At 37.6% G+C, this 17,471-nt stretch overlaps 1 protein-coding gene across 8 annotated transcripts in view; it reads right to left on the bottom strand.

Annotated features, from left to right (window-relative positions):
* Nucleotides 1-8: 8 nt before the first annotated feature.
* Nucleotides 9-17,471, bottom strand: part of GOLGA4 (golgin A4) — a 73,015-nt gene continuing 55,552 nt past the window's right edge. For 4 of the 8 annotated variants that reach the window (XM_053935733.1, XM_053935766.1, XM_053935774.1 and 1 more), the window contains 8 exons: nucleotides 16,101-16,214; nucleotides 10,483-10,503; nucleotides 10,246-10,314; nucleotides 9,543-9,615; nucleotides 7,011-7,114; nucleotides 5,241-5,336; nucleotides 2,795-2,858; nucleotides 9-738 (listed from right to left, as the gene is read on the bottom strand). In XM_053935733.1, the coding sequence (XP_053791708.1) occupies nucleotides 2,829-2,858; nucleotides 5,241-5,336; nucleotides 7,011-7,114; nucleotides 9,543-9,615; nucleotides 10,246-10,314; nucleotides 10,483-10,503; nucleotides 16,101-16,214 (507 nt within the window). In that variant the 3' untranslated portion in view covers nucleotides 9-738; nucleotides 2,795-2,828. The remainder of the gene's footprint in view (nucleotides 739-2,794; nucleotides 2,859-5,240; nucleotides 5,337-7,010; nucleotides 7,115-9,542; nucleotides 9,616-10,245; nucleotides 10,315-10,482; nucleotides 10,504-16,100; nucleotides 16,215-17,471) is intronic. The other 4 variants (XM_053935742.1, XM_053935783.1, XM_053935748.1 and 1 more) reach the window with 3 other exon arrangements.

Below are 17,471 nucleotides of genomic sequence, written 5' to 3'. Positions count from 1 at the left end.
TTCCAAAATTATACAGTAAATAAACTTTACTTCATCTCAGCTCTATACATATTAGTGCTGTCAACAGTCACAGATCAGCGTATGATACAGTTATGTAGTAACTATTTACAATTTACAGGAACACACCTTTTCTTCAGAAAATATAAGTACAAAAGCTAGGAGTAAACAAACGAGGTACTGCAATTTGGATTTATTGTAGGCAAAAGCGTATAGAAGTGACCTTCTACCAAACAATCAAGATCAAATCAGGAGAGAACAGTCAACAAGAGTGTCTAGTTCATCAGAAAAATCACCTCAATAGCTATCCACCCAAAATGTATTGCACAATTCAATCAAAAATAAAAAAAAAATAAAGAGAAGAAACAAATAATTTATTCCAACTTTTAGAAAACACCCAGTAAAACCTGAATAGAGATACAGTAGCAGGCAATTCTTTCCTAGGATAAAGTCTTATCTCCTTTAAAAAAAATAACCTTTAACACAAAATAGAAGACCATATTCAATAGAAGAGAAGTAACCAAATAACCCCTGATTAGCATTTCTGCCAAGGCAGTTGATTATATTCACAGTCCAAAGGTGGTGCTGAGTTTTGGTTCTTGCTATTCTTTTTGTGACCTTGAATAATAGCTTTTCTTCTTGTCCCTTCTCAAGGGGCAACAAGAGATACAAATTCATTTGTAAGCAGCAATGTCATGAGACATTCTCATGACAAAATCTTCAAGATGGTCGTAGCCAGAACTAGAAGAAAGGAAAGTTAAAAGAAATTATCAAATGTTACATTATTAAGAACAACTTAGAAGCTCTTAATATTAAAATAATTGCATTGTTTATTAATACAATTAGGAGACAGAAGAATTTCAAATAAGTCAAACTGCCAAATTATTTGAGCAAGCAATTCCATTCCAGTACCTGCAAAAAGGTTGAGAAACTGATGAAAACAAAATAAGGTGTAGCAAAAGAGTCAGCAGTCTCACTGGAAATAGTCTACCACATCACTGTATAATCCAAAGAAAAACAAATTTGGACTCTCTTGCATAAGGCTTATCATCAAAATTGAAATGATGATGCAGAATTTTGGACCTAGCACATAGCCTCCTCTACAGGAAAATATCACTTGCCTTCACAATGAAATCAGCATCCCCCTTAATTTCTAAGTTATATACATGCAAGAATATGTGACAAAAATACTTGAGATGAAGCAGGCAACTGCAATCTAATAATGAAGTCTGAACAGTTTACATATACATTAGCTGATGTTATGAAAGTGTAACCAATAACTTCTGACATTAAGGTCAGTATCAACAAGCCTTGTGAGATATTTCAAAGGCAGCTCAGAACACCTGAATTTTTTACACCAGCATTACAGACAGCATGACAAGAATGTAAGTTTCAAAGGTATCTTCTGCAACCTATTCTGCAATAGTGTTGTAAATAGCTTTGTTCCATTAGTATTTACAATTCAATTATTTTCTACAAAGGGATAGAGAAAACAGTTGCTGATTTTGTCAGAACTGATGAAGGCTGTTGGCAAACAGTCCAAACTCTACTGCATTTTAAGTGCAATAAAGTGTATTCACTATTTTATTCAAAGATGGAAAAAACCAAAGTAGAAACCGTGACTGTTAAAGAAATATTTTTTTCCTTTGAAAGAGGTATTATTTTGTGTTGAAGGCTGTGTTTGCATGACAGCAGGAGAGGAAGATAACCTGTCAACTGCACTGTGGTAAATGGTAAATGGCAATAGCCTTAGTTAATTAATTTCGCTCTGGCAGTGATGCAGGCCAACAAATGCATTTCAGCCAAGAGATAGCAACTATTTCACATGCACTGAATCAACTCCTGGCAACTGTGCAAAGCGTTCCAGTTGCAAAGGAGGAAAAAAAAGTTGAACCAATCATATCCTATAGAATTCATCGGCAGAGTTTATTAAATATCATACACCACTAGTGATTCAAATCATAATCTTTATCAGCCAGTGCAGAAAGTTTTTTCCTACGTACTTCCATAGCCCAGTCCTCTGTCAACCAGCTATTGCGTATGTGTTGCTTGTTTAGCTAGGCTAGTCTGATGCAACCTGCATCTTCAGGCCTACATCAGCTGTTCCATTCTTGTAATGCTACAACTAGCATTGCAGATTCATAATTGAAGTAGCTTAACAGAACTTGAAGAAAGACACAAACTGAGAGCATAAAGCTCCCCTAATTGTTCTCTGTCATCTCTCTGCTTTAGCATCTCTTGATATCAAACGAAAGCTGTGATTCAGAAAGGTACTGATGTTTAAATGCAATCATATCCTAATCCCTCTGCAGAGAATATTCATCAATCTTTTAAAAGATAATGCATTTTCATATTTACAAGATGTAATAATTAATTTCCAGCAGTACAGCATGTGTCCCACAAATCTGATTTGTTTCCCTATTCAAAAAAGGAACTTAGACAATGAATAAATATAAAACAAAGCCAAGTGCAATAAAATTCAATATTACATATTAATTAAATTAAATTCTGATTTTATTTCTACAACTGAGATTTTTGTGGCTCAATCAACATTTGAAGTTATGCTTACGGTTAGGGTCACTCAAAAAGATCGGTTTTGAATCAGTATTTACCATTTTCAAACTCAGCTTTGTAAAGCAAAATATGATTAAGAGGAAAACAAAAATTGTCATATGCATATACAACCAAAATTTGTTTAACGAAGGAAAGCAGGCAAGAAAAAAAAGCAGAAGAACCATTAATTGCATGATATAGATTTCATTTTACATAAAACAAGAATGTATTAGACTTCACTCACCCACATGCTAGCTAAGCACAGACTGGTGGCATATTCAAAAGATACCACTGCGAGCTGAGGCAAACTACAAAGCCAGGAAGAAAAGAGCTTATTGGACTATTTGATTGATAGCATTATGTAGTGTTAACAAATAAGAACTCTGTGGACATCTATGGATGAGATTGCTGCAGTTAGATTACAACAACAACATAGTAAAAGCCAGATTACTGAAGATTACATTGATCTAGCATATGTTTATTAACCAGGAACTGCTACAAGTTTTCAGAAACTTGTTAAATATATGCCCACTAAGAGGGTATAAAATTACTCACAGATACTTAGTACCACACACTTACTCCAGTAGCACAGTAAGTTAATAATTTACACATCAAAATTACTTACAGATGTTTTAGCAATAAACTAAAAGCTCTATGTTAAAATACACATTTATGCTGTAGTTCAGAACTTCATTACTCCTGAGAGCTAAACATTGGATATTTTCATATACCAGCATCAGTCCAATATTAAGTATAGAGAAACACTAGTGCCATGTCGGTCAATAAATAAAAACCAAAAGAAACCAAGCATATTTCTTGACAGAATAATTTATAAAGACATCTCCAACTTTTTATTTCTAAACAGAATTATGGAAGACTCATCCCCAGAATAATTTGTGCTTCAGCAAATGAACATATAACATTGAAAGTGAAGTAAAAAACACTTCTTCCTTCATAATATGCCCTAATATTTGAGTTTCCATTAGATGTCTAACTCAACCTCTTTGTGGATTTGGAAAGGAGTAAATTCATAGGCTAGATATGAACAAAGAAGGGACTGCTATGTGAAACCTAAGAGCTCTTTGAACAAAGATATTATTAACAAATCAAATCACTTGTAGCCTGCAAAAACAACTCACTGTGTGTTTTAGACAAAATTTAATACCAAGGATGAAAATTTGTTGGATGAATTCAAGTTCAATTTTTATTTTGTATCAGAAGTTGTGTATGTCTGTTGTAGGAAGAGCAGGTTTAAATATCAAAAAGCTGAAGTGGCTGCAAAACAAGGCCCATCTCTCTATTCTCAAAATATTTCCTAAATATTACTCTGGCTTACCAAAACAAAACAAAACAAAAAAGTCTCAGCTTTCTATTTTAATGTCAGAGAGAGAAAATCATACTTTGTATACATGATACTTACTGGAACTGCAGTATAATCACTATTTTTATCTTCTAAAAGTATTTAAAATATTTAAGATTGCAAGGCTCTCAAACATACTGACTGTACAGGAAAATGTTGAAGTATTTAACACTTTCCTCAGATGTGATACTGCAAGATGAAAATACTTAATTTTTTTTTTCAATGACTCAGCAGGACTTCAATGTATCTACAAGTGAAATGAAATGATTAATATTTTTATTTTATTCTGTATTTGCAAGCATGGAATAAATATATATACAAGGTCCGTGAGAGAAACAGAATGCAATTCTTCCTCTCACTTAAATTCCTAAATATTTCACTAAGATGACCAATAAAGAGAAGAATCATAGTGTTGATTCCAGATACAATATAGAGGAGACTATTACTGCAGTTTTTATTTTAATTAAAAGTAGCTCCTATACATAAAACAGTAAAAGTAATACCAAAGTAATACCAAAATAATCTTACCTCCTTTTGCATCTGCTTCTCAAAGCTAATTTCACCTTTCTAGTAAATAGGTCAACTGGTAAATACTATACAAATGTAAAAAAAAAAAGTGGGAAAAAAAACGACCATCTCACTGTTGACAATTCTTATTTTTGACCTGTCCTGACCCAGAGTGAACTAACTTTTTTCTTGTGTTTTTTCAATACAAAAATAAAGCAGGCTCACACAAAAAACCCCAAAACGTAATCAAAACCCCAATCTTGTTAGGATATCCACTTAAGATAAAATTGTACACATCTCACTTCAAACACATATCTCAGGTGATTGAGATAATCAACTTTATATTCTACAAGCAAAATGCTTGTTGTTTTTGCCAGAAATTTTATCCCAGGGATGGAAATGTTTCTTGATATATTTTTCATAAAAACAGTATGACTCCACAAAGACTTCTATATGTAAGAAGCATTAATTTTATATATGTTTATATTATTTTTTAATATATCAGATTACTTTTTTAATTTAGAAAATTCATCCACAGAATAGTAGCGATGCTTGAACTTGCTTTGATCCTATTGTATTCATTGCTATCAGAAATCTGTCTTAATTGAGGAAAAATACTAGTAAAGAAAACATGCTTGCTTTTTTTCTCACCCTTGCTATAAACTCAAACCTAGAGCTGGAATTTGATATTCCACTGAAGAAGAGGAAAGGAGGGAGAAAAGGAGTCCACTTGAATGTGGACACACAGAAAAGAAGACATTAATAAGTTTCTAATGTCTTATTCTTGAATTCTAATCGTCTTGCATAAACTTGATTTACTTACATAACCTACCACTGGTCGAGTATCTTCTCGTTCTAGTATCTTCTGAGTCTGATCTGCTGGGAACTTCAGCACTGCTGTTATAACCTTGGCCATTGTCTAAAGAGATATAGGTTAACCATATATAATTCCACATCCACAAAGATGCTTTGTAATATTTTAAAATTAAACTAATTTAATAATACTGGATACTATTTTATTAATGTCAATGGAAAACAGTGAAATCAGTAAGATATAACAATTTGTTTCACATTGTATATGCATGATGTGAATTATATGAAAACAATGTTTCCACATGGTCACAAAATTCAGCTACTGTAGTGTGATGTAAGTTCTGTGGCATCTATGCTCAAATGATAGAGTCCATTAATAAAACAGCATACTAGATAAAGTGCATGACTAGAAAAAGCAATCTGTCAATCTTGTTGCAGATATCCTGCCAAGCAAGAGGCGAATAATAAAGTTGGACTGGAGGGCAAGACAGTAAAACCTCCCAGCAAATACACATACACACCTTGGTAAAGCAGTTTACAAAGAGTGTGGTAAGTACCCGCATTACAAGTCATGACACTAATTCCTGACTCTTAGATCCATATCAACCTCCACATTTCTCTTATGTGTCCAATACTGTAGACAAACTGGTGCATTCATTAATGTCTTGATTGCATTCCAGTATCATTTATTAGGATGCATAATTGGCAATACATCCTAGATAATTTGTACAGATTCTTTTGAACTGTTCAAAAAGAGGAAGCATATCCAGAGATATCAACAATTCCACTACTGAATCACCTTTGAGACAAGGGATACACATTTGCACTAGTAAAGGGGATTGTGCACAGAGAAGGGCCACCAAAATGACCTTACAAGACAGAATTAGATTTAAAAAATGCCTCTTCTTGTCTAGGAACAAAAAAGTTGACAGAAAGCAATATCTGTATTGAGAAGATAAATTACAATGTAGATATTTTAACTTAAGAACTGTGTTGGGGGCAGTGGTGGAAAGCACAGTAATACTTTACAAGCATTCTTAACACTGTTTTAAAAATTCTGTCATTCACATCATCACTGCTTATGGCTATCCAGTTCATGTAGCAAGATGAAACCAGTTCTCAAGACATATCCATAGATCTATGATTATATGATATAATCCTGAAAAGAGCAGACACTAAGCTCAGTGTGCTCCAGAAACACATTTAATGACTGAAAGGAAACCAGGATATGAAATCAAGAAGCCTACTGTCCAGCTTTTCACTAGTTTTAAGAGTGAATTAAAAACATCTAAGGTATACAGATTCGAGAATACTATGAAACATCTTTAAGCAACTACTGAAGAGGTAATTCACATCTTCGGCTGGTAACACAGCTACTAACAAACTGTTATTTAATCCAACTGTAATTTAACATGTTTGTGTCAAGATTACATCAAAAGATCACTTTTTCTAATATTCCGCATACCAGCTTTCATTTTACATCAAGTTTGACTGACAAATAGACTTTTGCTGATAAAACTGTATCTACCCATAAAGGTTTTTGTCTTGTTAGGTACAGTGGTGAGAAAATCCCCTCCACCTACCACTCATCTTGGTAGGCTGATGAAGTTTTGAAGTTATGAATCATGTCTCTTTGGGAAAAAAATGTGAAAGCCTATTGAATCCTGTGTCAGAAATAAACAGCATATAACAAATCACAAACACATGGTACTTCACATCATACAGAAAGGGTGTTAAACTTTAACCTGGATCACCTGTCAGCATGTACAAATTTATATACCTTTGTCTCACGACCCATCATATATTCAAAGAGCACTTTCCTCAAGTATTCAATCTCAGTGGGTTCCTCAAACAGGGAAACGTCATTATGGTGAAGGTTTCCATCTGTGTAAACAAAAAGAAGAGAATATTTATACTGAGAGTCACTCACCCGAATCCAAGTTTCACTAATGGCACAAAACCAAACAAGAACAAATACTGTAATCTGCACCTTAGATAGAGTAACTGTAGCACTTCAGAAAGGGGTTGGCAGGAGGTGCAACAGGAGTCATCGGTGTATGTGCCCTTGACAGCCAAAAGCCTGGAGTGCATCAAACACAGCATCATCAGTCGGTCAAAAGAGGTGATTTTCCCATCCTATTTAGCACTGGCACAGCCTCACCTTGAATACTGTGTGCTGTTCAGGGCCCCAACATTTAAAAAGGATATGAAGGTACATGAACACACCCAGAGGATACCTCTGCTACTGGATAAGGTGCTGACAGGCATGTCCTCTGAGAAGCAGCTGAGGAGTCTGGGTTTGTCTAATTTGGAGAGATGGAGGCTAAGGGGTGACCTCAGTGCTCTCTACGGCTTCCTGAAGAGACGTTGATAGGCAGGTACTGCTCTCTTCTCCCTGATACCCAGTGCCAGGACACATGGAAAATGGTTGAAACCTTCATCTATCATGGGGAGTTCAGACTTGATGTGAGGAAACATTTCTTTACCAAGATGGTGTCAAACTCTGGAACAGACCTCTTGGAGAGGTGGTTGATGCCTGTTTGTCAGTGTTGAAGAGAGATTTGGACAGTGCCCTTAATGACATACTTTACCTTTCCATCAGCCCTGAAGTGTTGCATCCTGGGATTGGGTTTTAGGGGTTCTTGTGTTAGCTAGCCAAATCCTGTGTACCCCCGCGCTTCCCCCGTGTCGTTTCCCCCCACCCCGTGGTTTCTGGCCCCATGCTGCCTGCCCCTGGATTTTCCCCCTCTGCCGCTCCTGTAACCACTCCCCCGTCCAGCCCCAGGAAACCCCGTGCCTGCCACCCCAATCCACACGATCCCACTCAGCCTGAGGCTCGGTGCCCGCCCCTGCGGGGTTCTCTGGTTGGTCGCTGTTGCTGGCATCACCGCCACGGCAGCTGCCCCTATTGGAAAGCAGGCCGTGGATCCTCTCGCCCCACCCCTCTATAAAATCCTACCCCACCGGCAACCAGGCATCATTTTCTCCCATGCGAGTGCCTGGAGCAGTTGTGTCTTTTCATCTAACCGCGCCACATGACCAATAAACCGTTCCTGCCAAGCACGGAGTAAATGGACAAATTCCTTACTTCTTTACCGGATCCCTAGTGCACGGTAACAGCGGCTGGCCAGCCCACGCGCCTGAGACACAGAGCTGTGTCTGGGAACCCGTGGCAGAAAACCCCGGCAGCACATGGAAGCTACGCCACAGCCAGGCTCCCAAGAGCTGCGTGCAGCCGGGGAGAACAAAAGCTAACGCTGCACTGAAGTGTTTACACAGCTGGATTACGAAACTGATGTTGGTCCCTTCCAGCTGAAGTATGTTTCCTGCTTCTCTCCCTACCAGTACATGCTGAGGAAATCCTTGATTATATTTCTTCCCAGCCCTGCACTAGCAGAAGGCACTGAATACCGAATACCCACAACCATCTCCCATCATTGGCTTAGTCACCTTGAGGGAAAGAGGCATGGACCTTCTGAGGGGATGAGAGATGTAGATCATCCTGAGATAATTTGACCATTTGCACAAATTTGCAAAAAGCAAGTGCAACATGGTTTTTGAAAGTCTTCTGAGTTCATCTAGTTAAGATGGGTCTGCACAGGATGGCAAAACCCCACATCTCTAACATTAGCAAGGCTCAGTGCTTGAGCCCTCTGTCTCATGCAGTACATACTCCTCAACTAAACAGCTGCAAATCTTTTGGAGGTGAGCAATATGTGTTCATTTCCCTGTGCATTTTTCTATCTTAAAGAGTCTGAGAGGAACAGTATACCACCAGAGAGAAGGTCTGTAAGCCCCTACTCTATCTCCAAAGTGTCCAACCACCAGTGTCTAAAGGACAGTACATGAGCAGTGCAAGTCTACTTCTGCATGGATCCTGGGCCTGCTCACAGGCCTTGGGTGGTCGGGACCAGCCTCCCCTGGGACCCCCACCGTCCCCTGCCAAGGGCCTAAGGGATGTGTCCCAGCTCAGCCTGGGACCTTCTGTCCCAGCCTGTGCCCTGCTGTAGCTGTGCCCATCTCTGCCCCTGTCTACTGGATGCTCTTGGGTCCTGTACTGCAGAGAGCTTAAGAATTCTGATACAGAGCTCTTTTAACTAGCTGACATAAAAATGAAAGCATCAAACAAAACGCTGTGTGATTTGGTAATCTGAAATCACACACCAACTCTATTATAATAGACAACAAAAAACAAGGATGTCATAAGTGCATTATGTAAGTGTTTTAAAAAGACTGATGTTTCATTTTCTAGATCAAACTGTATCTTTCTAACAAGTGAAAAGCTTATCTGTGATGAAAACTGTGTACTTACCTCTATACGATGTTCCAACTGATGTGACATACAAATTTTTCTCATGTTTCAGCTGGTCTTCCAGTACATGAATCTAAACAGAGAACAGTTGATATGATAAATGGTGTTAAAACTAACAGCAGCTAAAATAAGCATAACTGAAACAGTTTCCATCTAATTTCTTATAAAAGCAAAATACATTTGCTTTTTAAGGAAGGAAAACATTAGAAACTGTGTTATTAAAAGTTGTCCCAATGTTGTACATCTGTATATACACATAAAAATATATATAGCAGATGTTATGCATGTATTATATATTCATGTTTCTATTTTTTATGCATAAGCATAAATATATCTTTTTTTATAGATAAAAAAGCATACAACAAAAATTACTTAATTTACTTAAACATCAAAAAGGTTTAATTTTGAAAAAATTCCAGAATTTCATAAAGTTCACTGTTCCCTTTTTCACTGTGCAATTGCTTTGCTAACCATTATCACAAGCATGTGGTGTTTTTATTCTCAGGGGATAGAGGAATACTTTGAAAAGTACACAGATCTTCTGAGAGCAATTATGAGTGAAAATTATTTTTTTGTCTATTATATTAATAGTACCTTGTATGGAGATGTACCACATCATCACTTGAAAAGAACAAATGTTTTAATACTGCAAACAATGAGTATCAAACAAGAACACTTCTTACTCATTCAACATCACCCTTACCTGCTCTTTCAATTCCTGCTCCTTCAGTTTTGAATCACTGACTAGTGTTGTCTTCTGTGCAAGTAGTGCCTGAAAAGACAGTCACATATGAAAATTGCTGAAAATACATCATAGGTACCTTTGTAATAAACCTATTTCTCCTTTTAACATACACAAACTTATAAGCAGTATTTCAGCTTTAAAACTGCTCCGCAACAAAAGTATTAGAGAGGAAAATCAAGAACATGTAAGACTTACCTTTAGTTCAGTTATTGTGACCTATAACAACAATAAAAATTTAGATTAAAATGTATGAAAAATACTGATTATATCAAGCACTGGAGAAAGAAATATCAATAATCAACTTCTGACACTGTGTGTTAATTGAGAATGACAAAAATTGAAATTACCCAATAGTAACAACTAGTCTCATAAATAGTTTAACTTATTTGTATTGACAGTACATAGAGCTGATATTTAACTTGTCTCATTTGATTCTGTAAGACAATCATCATAAATATAACCTCAAGAACCTAGTGTTTCCAAATCTTCATGAAATGCATATTGGAGATGAACAATAACTGAATGAATATGAAATACATCACAGGATGCCCTAACTACAATTAATACTATTCAGAATATTTTATGTTTTTCCTTAATTCTTCAAGTCACATTTGGAAATGTGAACATGTACCTGAAAACAGCTTCAGATAAGAGCTTCATGAGCTCTACATCTTGCAAAGTACAGAAAAAAGTCTAAGCTGAAATTTCTACCTTTCAGTGTTTCAACTCTAAGGAAAATAATGCTTCAGTAGTCACGGGTATAACTCAAGGCTGTATAAGCATTTCAACATCAAATAATTTATGTGTGAAATTTTTTTTAAGGTAGGCTTAGTATGTATTCACAGAATCACAGAATCTTGTAAGTTGGAAGGGAGCCACAAGGAGCAGAGTCCAACTTTTAAAGTTAATAGCCCATGAAGGGATTAAACCTGTGACTCTGGCATAATTGGCATCATACTTTTCTTCCCAAGCCTCTTTGCAATTGTGTCGAAAAGGAGATTTATTCCCCATCTCAGGTTGATAAAATCTGTGGGGTCTCCTATACCCCACAAACAGATAATAGGAGAAAATCATTCCTCTAAGGATCTCAAACCTCTAAGTCAAATTCTTGCTTCTGAAAACCTCTATCAGACATTTATTTTCTGGTATTGAGGGACACTTTCTGATATTTTTACCTCCAAACATTAACACTTAAGGTTGTTAGCACTTGTCATTTTTTTTTATCACAGACAAGTACTGCTCCAATATCGAGGGTATGCTTCATGTCAAAGTGAATGTGTTATATGTAATGTTTGGTCTAGGCTGACAACAAGCAGCACAGAAAGTTTTATAAGACAAACTTCTGTGATTTGGGAGGCTCTGATTTTAGACAAAATATGTTGCCCACAGAAAGTTGCATCCAGTCAATAGAAGACTTCAAACTGTTTGACTACTAGGGCTGAAGAGTAAAAAAAAAAAAAAAAAAACAACAAAATAGAAAAATGTTGCAAAGCAACAAAATAAAAAAGAAATCAAGTGAAACAAAAAATACCATGGCAAATATAATTCATTTGAATGCACTGTAAAATCCAGATGTGGATTTATACAGTTTTGTTCAGGTATGTTGACAAGTTCCACAGGCCCTGTCTAATTTTCTCATATAGCTCTGTAATGCTGCCTATATATGCTACTGTAGCCATTGCAAATATGTACTATTGAACCAGGTTAAAACAAAATTATTTTCCTACAAACATACCAAGCACAGGCAACAGACAAACTGAGACAGGAGTAAAAATAAAAACCAACTCAATATCTAAGTAGGACAAAAGAAAACTACCTCTTGACCCCAGAACAGATTGTGTCAGAGTAAGAATTAAATCCTGAAATACTGATAAAACAGGAACTGAAAGCCCACTTACATTACTCTAAATATTTGACCTTTGACTGGATCAGAAGATATACCAGGAATTATGTGCAAATTCCACAGCACAATCTATTAGAATACTTTCATTGTTTTGAGACAAAATCACCACTGTGAATCATATCAAGTAAAAGGCATTTACATTTAGTTGAATCAGCTATGCAAAAGAAAGCTTGTGAACGATTTGCTAAATTTGAATTTAGTTGGAATTCTCAAAATTACTCAAAAAAGTTTGATGCTTGTATTCTAGAGAAATCACATATATACACTCAGGAAAAAAAACCCAACCCTGCATTCTTATTCTGGATGCTTTAACTGTATCTAAGAACTGGCACTACCACACAAATGAAACCTCCTTTATCCTTTAAAACTAAGCTGTTTATCAGTGATGGAGTTCTCTGAACTAGTTTGTACCCACTTATACCCTGGAGAAGTCCTTTGAGTTTCTCCAAAGTCTGCCATGGAAACTCCAAGGAGTGCAGAGCTGTGGACAACATTCCAGACACATGCAAAATTATATGTTCATTCTGTTTATTGTAAACATATTCACTTTTAGAGATTTAATATTTGCAATATTCAAATACTTTACAGCTCATTGCCAATCTGTCTTATACATTTTTGGGAACAACTGAGGAACCACAGAATGCTAACAAGTTGGAATGGACCTGAAAGATCATCTAGTCTCAACACTCCCTGCCATGGGCAGGGACACCTCCCAGTAGACCAGGTTGCTCGAGGCCTTATAAAGCTGACATTGAACACTGTCAGGGTTGGGGCATCCATAACATCCCTGTGCAACCTGTTCAGTCTCACTACACTCAAAAATTCCTTCCTAACATCTACTATAAATATTCCCTCTTTCAAGTTATACCCTTTATTCCTTGTCTTTTCACTACAGTTCCTGATAAAACGTCTCTCTTCAGCTTCCCTGTAGGCCCCCTTCAGATACTGGAAGTTTGCCATGAAGTCTCCATGCAACTTTCTCTTCTCCAGAAGAGAGAAGTTAGGCACAATCTCCCCCTTGTAAAGCCATTTTGGCTGTTACCAGTTGCCTCTTTTTTTCTTTTTTTCCTATTTGCCTTTACATTGTTTCCAGTAGAATCTGCTCTATGATCTTGCCTAGCACAGAGGTGAGACTGATTGGTCTGTAGTTTCACTGATATTCCAGTTTCCCCTTTTTAAAAAATGGGGGTTATATTTCCTTTTTTCCAGTCATCAGGGACTTGTCCAACTGACACAATTTTTCAAAAATGATGGATAGTGGCTCAGCAACTTCATCTCCAGCTCCCTCAGGACCCACAAATGAACCTCTTTGGGTCCCATGGATTTGTGCATATTCAGGTTCCTTAGATGGCCTCGAACCTGATCCTATCCTAGAGTGATGTGTTGGTTTTACTCAGCCTGGTTGTTGGTAGTGGTGGCACCACAGAGGTGGCTTCTGTGAGAAGCTGCCAGAAGTTTCCACCATGTCCAGCATAGCCAATCCCTGATGGCTCTGAAGATGGACGTGCCATGGCTGGGCCAATTAGAGATAATGGTAATGCCTCTATAACATATTTAAGAAGAAAATCAAAATAAAGGGGTAGTGCAGTTTGAATTCCAGCCAGAGGAGGAGGTGAGAACATGTGAGGGAAACAACAGGGACACACCAAGGTCAGTGAAGAAGGAGGGGCAGGAGGTGCTCCAAGCACCAGAGCCAAGATTCCTCTGCAGGCTGTGGTAAAGACCATGGTGAAGCAGCTGTGCCCCTGCAGACCATGGGGGTCCACGGGAGAGGTAGAGATCCACCCGCGTCCCACGGCGGAGGTGCTCACACTGGAGTGGGTAGATGCCCTAGAGGAGGCTGTGATCCAGTGGGAGATGCTGTGGAGAGAGGGGGCCCCTGCTTCCAGGCTGGAGCAGCCTGTCCTTGGAGGACTGCACCCCGTGGAAGAGTGACCTACACTGCAGCAGTTTTGGGAGGACTATTTGCTCATGGGAGGGTTTCACATTGCAGCAGTTTTGGGAGCACTGCTGCTCATGAGATTGGAACCAGGTTGGAGAAGTTCACAGAGAAGTGTCTCCCATGGGAAGGGACCCCACAGAGAGCAGGGATGGACTCCTCTCCCTGAGCAGCAGAAGAAAACTTCAGGTGACCAACTGACCAAAACCCTCATCCCGTCTCCTTGTGCTGTCATTGGGAAGGAGGGAGGGGTTGGGGGAAGAGAAGGTGTTTTTAAGGGCTTATTTTACTTCTCATTATCCTCTTCTGATTTTGTTTGTAATAAATTCACTTTGTAACTCTAAGTTGAGCCTGTTTTGCCCTTGGAGTGTTTTCCCCTGGTCCTCACCTCAACTCATGAAGCCTTCACTAAAAATATTTTCTGCTCTGCCCAGCTGTGGCAGGGGAGGGTGAGTGAGTGGCTTTAATGGCTGCCTTGCATTTGGTCAGTGTCAAACCATGACAAGTGGGCTCTGGGTCTTCATCCTCCCAGTCCCTGCATCTGCCTTTCTTGACTTGGGTGGTGTGGCTGAAGCACTTGCCATTGAAGACAGAGGCACAGAAGTTGTTGAGAACCCCATCCTCCTCTTTGTCCAGGGTAGCCAGGTTTCCCATTTTCTTCCAAAGAGGGCCTGCATTATCCCTAGTCTTTCTTTTGTTTGCAACATATGTATAGAAGCCCTTCCTGTTTGCCTTAATTTCCCTGGCTACAACAATTCTAACTGGGCTTTGGTTTCCCTAACTTCGTCCCTAGCTTCTTGTACAATTTCCCCATATTACTCTCAGGCCACCTGTCCTTGTTTCCACTTCCTAAAAGCTTCTTTTTTTTTTTTTACTCTGAGTTTGCCCAGCAGGTCCTTATTCATCCATGGACGCCTCCTGGAATTTTTGTTTGATTTACTCCTTGTTGGGATGCATTGCTTCTGAGCTGAATGCATGAATACATGAAATACCATTGCTGGTATATAAATTTGATAGAACTGTCATATTAGTAATACAGAAGATGCATGTATAATACAATACTTAATGACTGCCTAGATTAATAGCAGACTGCTATAACAAACTAGGAGTGAAACAGTTAACAAAGAAGTCCTAAAGAAAAAGTACTCTTCAGACTTTTTATAATCATGTTTTAGAAGTTAGGAGTCTCTTTAAGAATCTCCCTCTAGATTAATAAGATTATGTAACACTATCAGTAGGTGAACAAGGGTTAATTAAGAATACAAGGCAGTCTTAGATTTCTGCTTTTCCTGTTATGAAAACAACTCATACCACGAGAAAGTATATACACGGTTTTGTACGCAAGTGCAAGGCCAAAGTAACAAACACTAGGACAGTGAGATAATTTGTACTTTTGGTTTCTAATGTCAAATACATAAATTTACTCTCCCCAGGGCTACCTGTTGTTAAAATGAAAAAATTAAAAGTAAGGTCAGTATGAATTCTCATCAATGACTCAACAACTCGTACACTTTTTCTCTCCTCAGTACAATAACAGTTAGTAGTATTTTCACCAAAGAATTCCTCAAATTAAAATGTAATCTCAGAAAGCCAAAAGAATGAAGGCAGTCTTCTTTCAATGAAGGCCTCTCTGTCCATAATTGATATATTCAAGGCACTATTTCAGACACCTCTGAAATGCAAATTTTTAAAAAATCACTCTAAAAATGACTTAATGGGATTATCTTTCCTTCTAAAGGGCTTCCATAAACACATGTAGAGGACAAAAAAAAAACCCCACCTTAATAATAACAACAGAACTGAACTTTTCAACATACCAGTTAAAATTCTGCAGATTCTAAAGAGATTCATTTTGTATGTGAAAGTGAAGGCCAGATACATAAAGTCCAATTACGAATAAACTACAGAATTTCCCATGGACCGAGAATTTCACACTTAGAGATATAAAAACAAATGTCGCTGCCAGCTCACGTTTTCAGTGTTGCAATGTTCTTCTTCCGCAATCCTTTGTTTGTATTCCTTCTGCAAGTCTTCCAGCTGTGCCTGCAACTCATGAACTTTTGCTGTCATCTCTTCTTCACGGGACTTCAAAATACAGGCAAAAGGTTACTTATACAATTAATCGTTTAACTACTCAAAACTTTAAATATGGTGGACATAAAGCAATCCATACACGTTATACTATACACAGAAAAGATATGCTTGATATTTGTATAAAAGCTAGTTACACCAGACTCCTACAGAATAGACCAAGAAAAAGAATTGGTGCTTAACGAGATTCTGTAGCCTCCAACAATAAAGATTACATAGCTAGGATTACAGTTACATTTTTTTAATTCCAAAAAAGGTCTATTTCTCTTGGGCACTAAAACAGCATTCGAGTATAATCCAATAAGTGCATGATGGTCACGACCTTCATGGAAGGGGTAAATGACAACACAGAATTAATTCCTATATTATGGAAGTGACAAGGACCTAAATCCTTTCCTCAGCCACTCTCACAAAGATGCTATGAAAGCAGTTTTAAGCACATTTTCCAAAACAATGACCAACAATTTCCTGTTTTCAAGGGTTTGGAAGGCAGTATTCAGTGTAGAGGAAAGAAGCAGTAACAAGAATGGTAGGGAGGAAATTAACTCTTCCTGCATAGGAGAAAATACAATGACCTAAATCCTAGGAAGTTAATCCATCTATATGGCACTTTGCAAAAACAAGTATTTTTAAAAATTGTGTCCCCTCTGGCCTTTTTATGAGAGAATACGTTAGGGACCTTATAAAACAGCACTCAAATTCCTAGTGCATGTCTCTGTTGCTGAACAAAACTAAAACTCTAGTTTCACTCATGCTAACCGTACACAGCAGTCAGTCAAGTGATGGCTCTACTAACACAGTAGTACTTCAAATCAAATTAGTACAATTAATTAACTGATAACAAGTCCAGAACCGCTGATGGAAAATATGCTCTATTCAAAAATCTCAGGAGTACAAATTACAATGATATAGAATATTCTCTGGAAAAGTAAGTGTAGGACTTGAAAGCTGATGTAGGCTTAAACGACTCACAGTATGCCATTACTAATAAAATAATTACTTCCCTCTAAGACCAATTTTTAAGCTGTTCCTTGCACATGAGTTAAGAATAAAACACCTTCCCATGCAGCCCCTCAGTCCGGAATGCATAATCAAAAAGAAATTAAGCAAATCTACCCATAAATAATGGGTACGATGCAGTATTTGAGCAATACGATGCACTATCTGAGCAATTTTTACAGCCTCAAAGTATAAAAAATATCCAGGCTCAAGGAAAACCTTGCTCAAACATCATGACCTCCAAACAATGTT

Source organism: Vidua chalybeata, chromosome 1 (assembly GCF_026979565.1).
Source record: "Vidua chalybeata isolate OUT-0048 chromosome 1, bVidCha1 merged haplotype, whole genome shotgun sequence".
NCBI lineage: Eukaryota > Metazoa > Chordata > Aves > Passeriformes > Viduidae > Vidua > Vidua chalybeata.
This window is presented reverse-complemented; position numbering and strand designations above follow the sequence as displayed.